General features: G+C 44.7%; 3 protein-coding genes across 3 annotated transcripts; 1 reads left to right on the top strand and 2 right to left on the bottom strand.

Annotated features, from left to right (window-relative positions):
- Positions 1-2221: 2221 nt before the first annotated feature.
- Positions 2222-3496, bottom strand: PCOAH_00016810 (Uncharacterized protein; the record flags this gene model as incomplete). Its single annotated transcript, XM_020058490.1, has 6 exons — positions 2222-2306; positions 2437-2534; positions 2678-2765; positions 2898-3004; positions 3177-3281; positions 3371-3496. The coding sequence occupies 6 exons, from the start codon at positions 3494-3496 to the stop codon at positions 2222-2224; spliced, it is 609 nt and encodes a 202-aa protein (XP_019914151.1).
- A 4574-nt stretch (positions 3497-8070) lies between these two features.
- PCOAH_00016800 (Uncharacterized protein) lies at positions 8071-11437 on the top strand (the record flags this gene model as incomplete). The annotated part of the gene is made up of 2 exons (XM_020058489.1): positions 8071-11124; positions 11240-11437. 2 exons carry the CDS (start codon positions 8071-8073, stop codon positions 11435-11437), a joined length of 3252 nt encoding a protein of 1083 aa, XP_019914257.1.
- Positions 11438-12197: 760 nt separating this feature from the next.
- Positions 12198-13901, bottom strand: PCOAH_00016790 (Uncharacterized protein; the record flags this gene model as incomplete). The annotated part of the gene is made up of 1 exon (XM_020058488.1): positions 12198-13901. One exon carries the CDS (start codon positions 13899-13901, stop codon positions 12198-12200), a length of 1704 nt encoding a protein of 567 aa, XP_019914298.1.
- Between the last annotated feature and the right edge of the window lie 575 nt (positions 13902-14476).

Below are 14476 nucleotides of genomic sequence, written 5' to 3'. Positions count from 1 at the left end.
CTGCTACAATTTGCGCTCGTAGGGGGATCCACGCGGTGGTCTCCTATTTCAAGCTCTCTCATCACAGGGATGATGATACCTCTATCGCTGTCATTTTGAAAAAAAAAAAAAAAAAAAAAAGCGGTCATGCCTACTGCCAGGAGAATATTCAATCGAGCGCTTCCTTTTTTTGCCAATGCAGAAGGGGATTATTTTTTTCAGTAGGATGGCCACTTCGCCATTCACGTCGCGCCCACAAAAAAAAAAAAAAACGTGTGCACACGTTCACCCGCAGAGAGTGTGGAGAGAGCCACACAGATCTGCACACATTTGCGTGAACAGTTAGGGAGTTCAAAGCAGATGGATAATTGGGGACTGATATTTTTTTATCCACTTAGGGGAGGCATCCTCTTACCGTAGGCATATCTGCCGATATACGTATCAAATGGGAGGATTCCCTCCTCCCTTTTTTCGCCTCACAGATGGGTAACACTGCAGCGCAACGGGGAGATTCCCTTTTGCGTGTAGAGGTCACAAATGGCTACGCTGTGATGGGTTGACGCTTCGCTCGAAAGGCGGTCCCCAAATGGGAAACCACGAGGAAAACCAAACCGTCCACCTTTCCCAACTGGCATACCCACATCGTCCCTGCCACTTTCCGTGCCATTTTTCTTTTCACTTTCGCTATGCACCACATAACGTTGGTCTGGGTAGTTGTCCAAAAGATCTCCTCCAAATGGAGACGCCCCCGGGGGGAAGTGCACATTCATGCGGCTTTAAGAATAAATACCACCCTGGTACTTTTTCAAATGAGGAAAAAAAACAAGCGTTTTGAAGTGTGCTCACGTTGAAGTGAGGCATTAAAAGGGTTAACTCGGAGGGGTTAATGAAGACGTGTGCAAGTGAGCACTGCGGAAAAAAAAAAAAAAAATTAATACAAAAAAAATAAGCTAATTAAAATAAGTAACGTGAAGTAACGGATGATAAGGCGCTCCTCCAAGCGTCTGTGCAAAGTAGGCAACAGGACAAGAACAACAGTTGTTTGCCACTGATTGATGGCGCGTTTTTTCCTTTCGTCAGGCGGCCCACACCGAATTTGTGGCGCCCGTCCATTTTAACATTTGGCAATCAGCCATTTTAACATTCGGCAATAAGACATTTTAGCATTTGGCACTCAGCCATTTTAACTTCTTGCCATATGGGCCATTTTAACTTTTGGCATTTTTGCCGTTTTGCCTTTGGCCGCTTTGTTCCCGTTCACTGTTTGGCTTTTTTTTTTTTTTTTTTTTTTTTAAATGGGGATATTAATTTTTTCTCTTTTTTTAGCTAGCTAAAATAAAATCATGCAAAGGGAAAAAAAAAAAAAAAAAGAAAACACCATTCCATTTCCTTGGTGCTTAGGTGTGCGGCCAAGCTTTATATAGTGTACAACACACACCTCTACATGCACAAAAGTACACTTATTCACATATCCATGCGAATTTACACACGAATGTGAGGGGGGTGGTAAGGGAACTGGGAATGGCAGTGAATGGGGAATTCCCCGCAAAAGAAAAACAACCAATGTAGAATAAATACGACGCTACAGCGAAAACGAAGCAGCTTAATCCTTCAAAGCGGGCACAGTGCAAAAATTGGACACAACGCAGCATCCACAAATCAACATATGTACATACCTGCATGTGTCCATGTCCCCATGTCGCATTGTCAAACACGCGCATATGAAGGCAACTCCGCTTCGCACACATGGTAATAAAAATGAACATGAAGGGGGGGAAAAAAAAGCAACAGGAGCAGGAACAGGCACTGCAACAATAAAAAGGATTAAACTACTCAAACGATGAAACTCAAATTGGGGTGCAAACGGAACAACACTCCGGTTCACTTGGGTGCATACATTGGGGTTGTTTAAAGAACCGTCGATGGGCGTCGGAAGTCTATGCCAATGGTTCGGCCTATCCACATGATTAGCACTTTTCTCATGATTTGCGCTCTTCGCTCTTGCACGTCCTCATTCGTACACATAGCCATTCATACGTATTAGCATTCGCATTATCTTCTCTTTCTTACACATACTTTTTTTTTTTTTGCTTCTCATTTTGGCTTTCCCACCGAGTGGGCAAACGGTGGGGGTACTTAAAAAAAAGGGGCGACGCTACCGGCACACACGCAACATCCACACATGGAGCGTGCACTCTTGCCTTTAAAAAAAATTGAAAACGCTACAAAGTGAGGAACCAGGTCAGGCCCGGTCGTAGGGGTTCGAGATGATTCTCTTGTATGATCCTCTTCCGCGGTAGAAGGGTCTGAAGCTGGGTTGTCTGAGTCTGCAAGGGGGAATACACATACATATGTATACATGTGTACTTACATACGTGTACATATATTAACGCATCGTGTTAGGGAGGTGCATCCCCATACGGGGGCAACTCTCTTAAAGCCATTTCGAATGTATACCTTCCCCTGGGGGCAAAGCTCGTCTTCAGAGATCGACCTCTAAAGGGGCTATATCTCGGTCGGTTGAATCCGGGGATGTTTCGCCTTTTGCTGCAAACCTGTTGTGATTGTGGAACGACAAAAAAGGGGAATGTGTCTGCCCGTCTGTGCAAATGCGCTTGGGTGGGGGGATGCATACAACATGCACACATGCTGTGGATGGGGACAAACAAAGATAAGCTTCCCTCACCCCCGCACGTACCTTAATTTGTCTTTTCTTGAAAAAGGACTCGGATAGGGAGAGTGCCGTTCGCACGGAGGACGCGTCCGCGAATTCGATGTAGGCATATCTGGGGGAAAAAAAAAATAAAATAAAATGAAAAAAAAATATATATAAAAATATATAAGCGGAAGGGCGCTAAACAAATGCATATATAACCCTCTCCACATGTACACACAGAATAATTAGTTGCTCGCCATACCCCTTCGAGTGTCCCGTGTTCTTGTTCACCAATATGGTCACTCGGTTTATTAGGCCGCACTCCGAAAAGAGGGACTGTAGTTCTTCCGGTTGGGTAGAATAGTCCACCTGCGCGTAGGGGAAAAGACCAATATAGGTAAACGCATGGATGGGAAGAAACGCTTGAGGTAGTGGAGTGGGATGGAGTCTAACAATCGGTGGTCTGGGTACATTGGCTGCATTGACACATCTGTTATATGCAACCTGGTCACCACAACAACGTGGCCACTTTAATTCTTACATTCCCAACAAAAATGGATCGGTTGTTTATTTCCTCCTGTTCCATTTCGTGCGAGTCGAGGCCACCCGACTGGTTCATTTGCATCTCTGCGCCTTCATTCATCATCTGGAGGGAGGTGGGTAGGAAGGTATGTAAAAGGGTGCTGTGAAATGCGGAAGGGGCGGGGGTTAAAAACGCGGGGGAGCGTGCCTTACCTTCAACTTTTGCAAATCGCTGAACTCCTTGTCAATGGTGTTTATGTCTTCAACGGGGACATTAAAATTTGTCCCGTTATTGTCTCCCTTGTTGTGGTTCATTTGGTCTAGGTTCATTGGCTCCATTTTGTGTGGTCTACTTGGTGTTGCTTCGCTACGGTTCAAACTGATGAGAGCAATCCTACGTGCTTATTTTTCAATGGCACGTTGCGCTGAGGTGTGCCTACAACAGGTGTTGCTTCGTGACTCTTCTGGTAATTCAGTGTGGCTGCACAAATTCCCGTTCAGCCTGCACGATCGACATGCGCCTTTCTCGCTATGCACCTGGTATTCCCGCTGTGCATGTAGAGATGGGAAGCTTCCGACAGATTATAGTGCAACTGACGAATGGAGAGCCTTCTTCACCTCGTAAGTGCAATCAACAGTGGGGATTCAAAATTGTCACGCGGAAGAACGACACGCAGGAGTGGAGAAGCAGAAGCGGGTACCCCGAAACGGTACTAATAAATGACACGCAAAATGGTTGCTTTGTAACGTGAGAAACGTCGCGCAAGTACCACCTTCACATGCCTGCCAAACGACCGACGCGGGCACGCACGAATGGATGTACGAACGTACATATGATCATGTACCTATGCATAAACAAGCATATACATGTATATATATATTTATATACTTGCCCTGCGATGTAGGAAAAACTCAAAAAAAAACATAAAAATTACGATCAAGGAATAAAAAAAAAGCAGCAAAGTCGGGCGAACTCAATTTTCATTTCTGCGTCATTCAAAAAGAAGAAACATGAAAAATCCGAAGGGCGAAAAAAAAAAAAAAAAAAAAAAAAAAAAATAGCGGGGTACATATTTATATACTATATTCACTGCGTACTTATTAGGAAAAACAAAAGCCGCCTGTGCGTTTGCCTCTTCACGTCACTCCGATGGGAACAGAAAAAGTTACGCCTATAAAGTCGATGGATTCACTATTTGGCGCTGCTCGCAAGAAAAAAAGAAATATATATACATATATATATGCACGTTTTTACATGTACAAATATTTTTCTTGTGCGTATTTGTTCCCCTTCGATGCGTTCGCAAGTTCACAGGACTTCTTCAATCCGCGTGGTACATCATGTACTGTACAACGCGCCGCTACAAATGCCTGCGATCGCGCAAGTTTACAGGTGTTATTACCCCCGGGGGGATTAGTGCCCTACTATTTGTATGTAACTGCCCAGAAAGGAGTTCAGAAAAGCGTCACGATAAGCTATATATTGGATAAGCAGCCACTTTTTTTTTTTTTTCCCATTCTCTCGTCATAATTTCTCTTTCGTTTACCCCTCCCTCCCCAATCATGTGAATTAAACTTTTGTGTTTTGCATCCCCTGAATTGGTAACCCTTCATGGTGGACATAATTGTTCCACCTTTGCAAATATTCAAAGGGGCACCCGCCAGTTATGCCCCTTCCTTCTGCATATACACGTTGGGGGTTGGAGTCGAGACAGTTGTGTCGAACGATTTCCAAGTAGAATCGGCGTGATGCACTACAGATATGCAGGTGCACCGGATGGTACATATAACCATGTGAGCATTAATTCCAACGCGAATGAAACTGTTCCGTGGGTCGCTATTTACGTGAGCCCGTAGACACGTACGCATAGACGCTGTTTGAAGAGCACTAGGGCACGCAGGAAATTGCACCCACATCAGTTCTTCAGAGGAAATAACACTGAACCGGCTCACAGCAATTCTTATCCGTTTATATATTTGCACGCACTTGGTTAGTTTTTCCCCACCTGCTTCATGTGCCCGTCCACAACGTCGCAATGGTGACCACGCGTTGGAACCCCATTTTTAATCATTATTGAGAGATGATGGGGAAGTCAAAGTGGAGGAAGTAAATCGTGTTAGCTCACTTGGCGATTTGTTAAACTGGCGTCCCCTACCCCTTGGCCCAATGCTGCGTTTGTTTAATTGCGCCCATGTGACGAGGGAGATAAATGCATACATATGCATATATATACATGTGCACACGTGTGAGTCACCTTTTGCGCAGCCAGGCACGTCACGTGCCACATTAGGGGATACACAATTAAACGGGACAGAGAGGTGGTTCTTGCCATACCTACCGGAACCATTTACCGCCTTACGTCTTCCCAAATGTTGACACAAAATTACCAAACGTACACACGTGTGTGGGTGTGAAGGGGGATGGACACAAATTGCCTTACCAGGCAAGTTAACTTCTGCCTCCTACCATTTTGTCAACCCTCGCTTCCACGTTGGAGTGTATACCTCCATGAACTTTCAGTCACCATCGAACACGCGTGTAAGCAACGTTCATTCGAAGGATGTGCCTTTGGTACACCTCGTATTGTTCCTCGTCCTCCCAAAAATTAAAATACCCTCTCGCAACAGGGGACAAAAATGAACAATAATTGCCTGAACATGTTAATAAAAAAAAAAAAAAAAAAAAAAAATACTAAACCTTTTAAATAGGTAGCCAAATGGGACACAAAATTAACAAACGTGATGGAGTGAAAAAGAAAAAAAAAAAATTCCCTTCTCATCTTTTTACTATCGTGTAAAACATCGAAATGGGAAAAGTTATTATCCCCCCTTCAAGGTAGCACATGCAGAGGGGGAACAAAACACAACGCGGATATCATCGCCTATTATTTCCGCCTTTTCCGTATTTGCAAATTGATCGGTTATTCGTGATGCTGCTTGGGGAATACCCAGGTGAATGTTTAAGTTGTCAAATTTTTTTTTTCTTCTCCACTGCAATTTTTTTTTTCTTTTTTTTTTTGTTGCGTCTTACGAATTTGTTTTGTATGTTTGCCTCTTCTAACCTCCATCGTTTGTGTAAGATCGCGCTGGGTTGCACGGGAGTACACATATGCGAGTGTGTACACGTAATTACATGTTCCACGGTGTTCGTATATTCATCTGTACACATGCACGCACGTGTTTTCTATTTTATTTTTTTTATTTTTTCCACAACACGAGCATGCGAAAAGCGTGAAGGACGCAACTGTTCAAACGTGAACAGGGTGACCGTCGCATATGCCAATGAATTTCCCTCCACTTAACGGTGAAAACAACTGAAAAGGGGGTAACCGTTACGTGAACGTAGTAAATAATATTCTTTTCCCTCCCATTGGAGTGGCCAATACGAATATGCTTTTACCCCCATGTACATACTCCATGTGCATATTCATCTGCGGACTTCCTACCCCCTGTGGAAACAGTCCAGTGGTTGACCTTTTGCCCCATTTTGTTGCCTCACTTTGAGGCGGGGCAAAGGTCTACATATGGTCCTTCATTTTCCATTAAGTTGTTTGATTTGCTTTGGTGGGGCGCACGTCATCGTATTTACATCCATAGTGGAAAAAATAAACACATAAATGTGGGCCATTTGCAGTATTGTAAATGAAAGTACGCAAGTGGACACCCTTTTTTTTTAAGTTGTTTGTTGGCGACTACCTGCTGTTGTGATGCCACCACGGCTACAACGGCAATTGCCACTGAGTTTGTCTCCTAACGATATGCATGTTTGTGCCTCCAATTCATCATTTGAATTAAGCGCGTGGGTCTCCACCCTAATGTGACTTCAACCTACTTGCCGCTTTTTTTTTTTTTTTTTTCGTTTCCTCATTCGCCGCGCAACAGAGCGAGCATTTTTATTTTTGTGCGTTTATCGTTTTGCCATTTTGGAAAAAAGTTTTTACTTCCCTCCGTTTCGTCTTTTTTATTTGTGCGCCTTTGTTTCCGTTTCTCACTTCTCCATTTTTTTTGTTAACCCGATTCGCTCCGTGTTGCCTACATTGTGTAGGGGCTAGCTGTTTTTAAACCGCACCTCCGGAAGACCTGTACCGGTGAACCGTTTGTTTAGTGATAAGTCCCTATGGGCTCTCCGCGCACCTATGCTGGTGTATGTGTAGGCATCGTACGCATCGTATGCGTCGTATGTATGGCAGGCACGATAGGTAGAGAACACGCGCACCTATCATTGTGTGTACTACTGTGCCTACCATTGCGAACCGCTACCCCAGTTCAAGCAGCGGGAACGCACGTAGGTATGAACAGGTGCCCCTGCGTACACCTCTACATACGCCCATACATAAGCCAATACACACGCCAATACATACGCACACCTGCAAGAACGGCCGTTTGCACTTTCGCGCACAGGCCGTGCCAACTTAAGCAGATAACGCATAAAAGAATAGCGTGAACGCCCAAATGCGCGAACGAGAGAATGTAAGCATAACGGCTATTCACACAGGTCACCTGCACCTGCACCTGCGTAGGGTTTGAAACTTGTGTAGGTGACTTTCCCCGGAGTTTATCTCCCCTTCTTTTTTTGCCATTCTTGTGGATTTTACCCCCCGCTTTGTTCCTCCGATTGTTTTTTTTCTCCTTTTTTTCATTTCGCTTTATCAGTTACTAGCTGAGCACATCGACTGCTCCTCCCCCGAGTGTGTTGCGCCTGGAGAGGCACCAGTTTTGTAAATTCGTTATTCCGCTGTGCAGTCGTCGTGCAGCCTTTGCAAAGAAGGGTGAGCACATGTATGATCAGGTAGAGCTGCACACACTGGTATGCAGTTACATATTCTGCGTGTTTTTCTCCCCCTTGTTTGATTTACATTGCTTGCCCGATTTGTTCTTCATGGGCAGCACCCTGTGACACATGCCAAGGCACAATGAAAACGCCCGAATTCAGTCTAGACTCGCTGAAGAAAAAGCGAAAGAAAAGGAAGAAGCAGTTGGACTACGAAAAGTTCAATGCACACTATTTCTTGAAATTACCCATTTTCATCATTCTCATGATTGTATTTTTCCTAAACGCCTTTATATATATATTGATAAGGTTCTGTATCTTCATATGCGAGAATGTGGCCTTTTTCCTGACAACAAAGTACACGGATTTTTGTAGATGCTTGAAAAGGAGGTCAAATGGGCAGGCAAGTGGTCAGACAGGAGGTGAATCAGTTAGTTCGAATGGAGGAAAAAGAACCCACGGTAATATGCATCATATGCGCGGCGTAGATAAGGCAGAGGAAAGCATTTTTAAGATAGACAGACTAATGCGCTCATGCAGTAGTTATAAGGACTACATAAAGTATGCCTACCGAATGGATGAGCTGACTGGCAAAACAATCCACATAAATGAAAACGACGATTATATAAATACTTATGATGTGAATTTACTAAAAAAAACAAGTCAGAGAATAAAAAAAAATTTAAGGAACAATGATGTGTTGAGGTTACTAGAGGATATTAAAGTAGCCACCTCACCAACAATTAAAGCCATTTTTAAGGAGAAATATTATTGCAAGACTTATTCTACGCCACACATTATAGTGACAGATTTTATAACGCATGTGATGGAGGGACTGGAGTTTGTGGATCGCTACGTGCACCAACAGAAGGAAACGAACTTGAGTTATATTTTTTCTGATGAGTATTTACTCATTAAGCGGATTTTTAAGGATATCTTTCGACAGTGGGGTAATACTGCTTTGTTTCTCAGCGGAGGTGCCATTTTGGGTCTTCACCATTTTGGCGTCTTGGAGGTTTTTCTAAAGTCATCCATTAATGTGAACTACTTTGAGGAATGCTCAGCCGGGGGCGGGCAATCCAGTCGGCATGGTCAGCCTAATCAGGAGAGTGCACATATTCGGGATGAGTGCAAAGGGGGTTGCTCCTCCAAGGATAAAGGAGGCACCCATGAGGAAAGTGTAGGGCGTAGTGCAAAGGGACAACCCCTCGTAGTTAGGAACCCCCCCCCAGGTGCTAAGCCACCCAAAGAGAAAGACGCAAAGGCTACCAACAATGCAGAAAAAGGAAAGACGGGCAAAGTAGACCTAATTAGGAAATTTCTTTTCAGTGGCAGCCGACTTTGTAAGCATTCGGGATACACCCCCGTGGAGGGGATGCACCATGACGGAAGGGCGTCCATGAGTTCTAGCGAGGGCAGCTCGGGTGAGTTCTCCTTCAGCAGTAGCAACTCCTCGTTGAGCGAGCTGGACTTGGGCTCGTTGCCCGGTGAAGCAGTAGCAAATAAAGTACGTCACGGAAGTGGTGAATCAGATACCCCCCCAAAGATGAATAACATGAATGACCAGATCATGGGGGAAGGGAGGACCAACCCAAATGGCTCCCCAAATGACTTCTCGAGCAGCCCCTCGAAGAGTAGTGATCCCGCCTCAAGCCAAGAAAAGGATTTCGATTTCGTCCCCAACTTCGAAGACAACATCCTGCCGCAAATTATATGCGGGACCTCTGCAGGAAGCATCGTTGCTGCATGGGTGTGCTCTAGAACGAACAAAGAGTTGTTAGAAGAATTTAACATTGAATTTATTTATCAGATCGTTTCTTGTTTTTCCTCAGAAAATAGGCTTTACTCTTTTTTTAACATTTACAGAAAGGGAAACTTTTACGACATAGACAAAATTGTAAAACTAATTCATAACCTTTACGGTGACATGACCTTCCTGGAGGCCTTCATAAAAACCAACTTGGTCTTAAATATTACTGTGACCAGAGCAGAGTCGGGAAATACGAATTTCCCATGTGATGAGGACGGACATATGGTTTTAAATTATATGAATAGCCCTAATGTGTTGATTTATACGGCTGTTTTGGCTAGCTGTTCTTTTCCCTACCTGATGCAGCCATTTAAATTGTTGGAGAAAAAATACAACAGGGAGAACGTCTACAGGTTCATGTCTGTGAAGGAGGTGAGTAATGCCAAGTTCATTCTTAATAGCAACAGTGCGTTTAACCAGAGGAGTCATTTGGGGGAGACGGAGCGAGGGCCTAGTGGGGTCAGCTTGGTTAGTGCGGTCAGTCCGGGCAGTGAAAACGGTGACGTTGGGGAAGCAAGTATATCGAGCGATCCTAGCAATCTGAGTGGGCTGTCCGAAAGTGCAACGCAATCAGATCCAGCAAACGGCGGACACCCCAAGGATACAATACGCCCCACAGCGCAGAAGAAGCAATTCGAGCTACACGAGAAGGTTAACTCCGTAAGCGCAACAACAGATGTGAGCGTGAAGGATGAAACGGATCCTAGGAAAAGCATTTTTCATAAGGGTACTCCTCCCCCTAGTGTGCGGCTCAAATTGAGCTCGTCGGGGTGCTCAGATGATCCAGAAGGAAGGAAGAAGGGAAAGGACAAAGGGGTGGTCCTTCCTGGCAGGACGATCAGTGCCAACCGTGTGGAAACATCGCAGCGGAATGCTAAGAGTAAAAACGGAACGGTGGAAGGAGGCAACACACCCGCTGGAAGAGGTCAAAGTGGCTCAGACGAACAGGAGGACCATTCGGAAGGAGATGAGCCAAAGAACAAAGCAAGCGAATGCATCGACCTTAATGAATACAAAAATATAAACCTTATCGATGAGGAGTACACCATAATAAACAGCGTGCAGTTCAAGAACACCTACTTCCATGACGGATCCTTAAAAAGCGACATTCCGGCACATAATTTAAACCAGATTTTATCGGTGAAGTATAAAATCGTTTCGCAGGTGAATCCCCATGTGTTCCCTTTCACAGGGGTTCGAGTCCACGGGGAAGCAGGCAAACCCGTAAAATGGAGGGGCAACTCTGGTCACTGGAGGGCTGGATTTTTAATGTCCTCTATGGAAATATTATTTAAAGAAAATATGCGGTACATTTTGAGGCTAATGGCGTTGCTGGATTTGTCTCCCACGATCCGGGGTCTGAACGCGGGCTCCATCGCGATGCAGGTGAGGGGAAGCAACATTTGGGGGAACTGTAGTAGGGCAGCTTCTATACCATCCGCTTCGTCCTCTCTATGCCACTCTTTTCACTTTTCGTTTCCACTTTGTTACCCCCCCGCAGAACTACAACGGAGACATCACCCTGCACCCGAAGCGCCTCTACCTCAGGCACTTCAAGTTGATCAGCGTGTCAAACTACGACGACGTGGAGTGGTACATACAGCAGGGAAGGCAAATGACCTTCCAGAAGCTCCCCCTCATTCTAAACAGAATGAAAATAGAGAAAAAGTTGATTCAGATGAAGAAGTCCTTCTTTTGATGTTTAGGCAGGGGAGCAGAGTGAACGGAGGGGACGTGTGTCTCTGTGGAAGACCCTTGCCAGCCGCATAGCACGCCCACTTTCCTTGTACAATTGGTGGGCTCTTTCAATTTTTTTTTCCTTTGTTTATGTCCATACGCATGTGCGCGTTTAACCTAATTAAAACTATCTGTGCTGAGTGATCAGGCAGTTTTTTTCCCAGTAGGGGGGGAATACTCATTATATGAGACCTTCTTATTGGCAGTCCGCCGACCCCCTCCTCGTCCTTTTTTTTGTTATCTGCGTGCAACCTTTTTTAAAAAAGTTTTAAGGCGATTATCCCGATTGTCGCCTCATCGTTGTGCCTATCTTTCTTTTAACCACCTGCACACAAGTCAATTCATTTTTGTGTATTCGCCTTCTCCGTCCATTCTAGCATTTATTCCATTTTCGCGTCTGGCGTGTCGACCAAGTTTACAGCGTCTTTGGTATTAATCTGTTCTGCTCCCCAAAACTGTAAATTTTTTCTTTTAAATCGAATTAGACAAACGTCCACATAAGTGGGCTGCCTCCAAATGAGTTGTCAACAGTTGCTTTAAAAAAAAAAAAAAAAATTACAAATTTGGAACTAAAAATGGGGTCTATCCCGCCTTTCATTGAAAGCAGTCAGACGAATATGGGTGAACAAAAAAAAAAAAAAAAAAAAAGGGGGGGTAGTTTTGCTTACAGGACGGGAGAAGCCAAATTAGCGGCACGCATTATTCATGGTGCCGCTTCCAAATCACACGTGACTTATGTATTGGCAAATGTCGTCCAGGGAGAGCCTCAGTATGTGCCCCCCCTCGACTTCAACGTTCGCGTGATCACCTTTGATCTTTTTCAGCTTGACGGTCTGTTTATACAAAGACGTGTCACCCCTGGAGAGGTGAATACCTGTCCCGACGACCTTGCATTTGACTGTGTCATCGGTGATGCTCGTTTCGACATACTTGGACTTCACTTCGGTAAGGTGGAATGGTTCTTTCGATTCGTTATTTCTCACCCCATGGTCATCCTCCCTGTCACGTTTCACCTTTTTTATTAGTTGTTTAAGGAAAGCTTCCCAAAATTCTTTCCTCTCGTTTTGGCTATCGTCCACACTGGAGTCGTCTCCACGGGGATGATCTCCTTCCTTCCACGACAGGTAGTCCTTTATCTTTTTCTTAACCATTTCTTTGTACAGATGGATATATTTCTGACTTTTAAAAAGGAGTAAGCCAAGGATGTACCTGGATTCGTCATCCCACCCGACGTTCCTCCCCTTCGTCTTCCTTTTCCTTTTCCTTTTCGTGTAAACTATGACCCCCTTCCGTTTGTAAAATTCATGAGTCTTTAAGTTAATTTTCACAATAAGTCCTTCGAATAGGTTATCTGTGTTGTCACTTGGGGGGGGGTCTGCGCATGTTGCTTCTTCTCCATGTTCCCATTTATTGTTGCTCCTGTGGGCGTTTTCATGGGGCTTATGACCACGGTCGCTTCCTTCGCTTCGCCTTTTTTTTCGCCCCGTTGTGCTGTCTTCCCCGTTGTTGCTACTCCCACTTCTGCTCTTACTTCGGTTCCCCTTGGCACCCCTAATCCGCTGCATATTCTCCCTCATTTCTTCTTCCGCACCCACACCGGTGAACCGAAACTCCCGTGACTGGAACGAGTCATATATCCTGTCAAAGTAGTTCTTGTCGCTCCGTTCCTGGTAGTATTGATTTATGTACCTATTGTAAACCTCTTCGTTGAATCCCATTTTGCTCAAAATTCGTTTCCCGTAATTTTCCACTTGGATGTGGTGATCGTCAAAATCTGTGTACATTCTCATTTCGTTTTTAAAAATGGACTCCTTTTCATTTTTGTTGAATTTTTCCAGGAAGACTTTCCTCTTATAGGTTAGGCTCTCCTCCGAGATGTGGTACTTCTGCGATTTGTCTGGCTGCTTTGGGTCCTGGTGGAAGTCGGCCGTCAGTTCCTCATCTCCCAATCCGGCTGAGTCCTCCGATTCGTATGAATGATCACTTGGGTCCCTTACATCCGCGGAACCTGCTGACAGCTCGATAGGTCCTTCCTCCGAACTGCTAACACTGACAATTTCCCCATTAGACTTTTTATCACTTAACCCGGTTCCCCCTTTTTTGGGAAAATTCAAATAAACAATTTTCTTCTTACTCTGAACTCGCTCAAGCTTCTCCTGCAGAGAACGAATAAAATGGGACGTTGCTGAATTGGCTTCTTTCTCCAAATCGTTACTTGGATCAACTACAATTTGTCCATTTTTTATGCCCCTAATTTTTTGTGCTTTTGCAGCTGTCCCTTCCTCTGTCTCATTCTTATCTTTCCCCTCGTCCTGGCTATAATGGGAACCGTCAAATACGTTCAATGTCTTTCTTTTCCTGGTGCTATTATTCTTCTGGTCGCTCTTTTTCAGTTTGATGTGACATTTGGCCTTTCCTTCCTCCATGGTGTAAAGAGAAGAAGGGTGAGTTGCTTAGCAGTGGAGGAGAGCATGGGTGAGTTAACCTGCCCTGGTATAGGGGTAAATCCTGCAGGGGGTCCACACAATGGGAGACCAACAGGTGGGGATTCTCACCAGAAAATACACTACTTCGCCTAACAATAAAACATTCTCGTGAAAAAGTATCCCTCATAAATGCACCGGATCATTTAAATCTCCTTGCAGGTGATTGCCTCAACGCGAGTTTGCCTGTGCGGAATGCCCATCCACCACAACCACCTTCCGATGGATACTTATATGGGGAGTACCCAAATGGAGACGAAAAAGAGGAAAAAAAAAAAAAAAAAATGATGTTAAATAAACCAGCACAGGCTCTGCGCGGTATTAAGAATGGAAGGTGGAGGGGGCGGTATTCTCCCCCGGGCGTTATGACAAATGGCTAGAATGCATCGAAAATATGGGAACCGCGAAAAATGGCAAACAACTCTCAGGCATTTTTTCGTCACTTTGGGGGAGGTTCCTTCATCACTTGGTTAGAAGGTTCCCTTTCTTTGCCGCATCGCTGCATCGCGCATGAACGG

This window comes from Plasmodium coatneyi, chromosome 7, assembly GCF_001680005.1.
Source record: "Plasmodium coatneyi strain Hackeri chromosome 7, complete sequence".
In the NCBI taxonomy this organism is placed as follows: domain Eukaryota; phylum Apicomplexa; class Aconoidasida; order Haemosporida; family Plasmodiidae; genus Plasmodium; species Plasmodium coatneyi.
The sequence above is the reverse complement of the archived record's forward strand: the minus strand, read 5'-3'. Positions and strand labels throughout refer to the sequence as shown.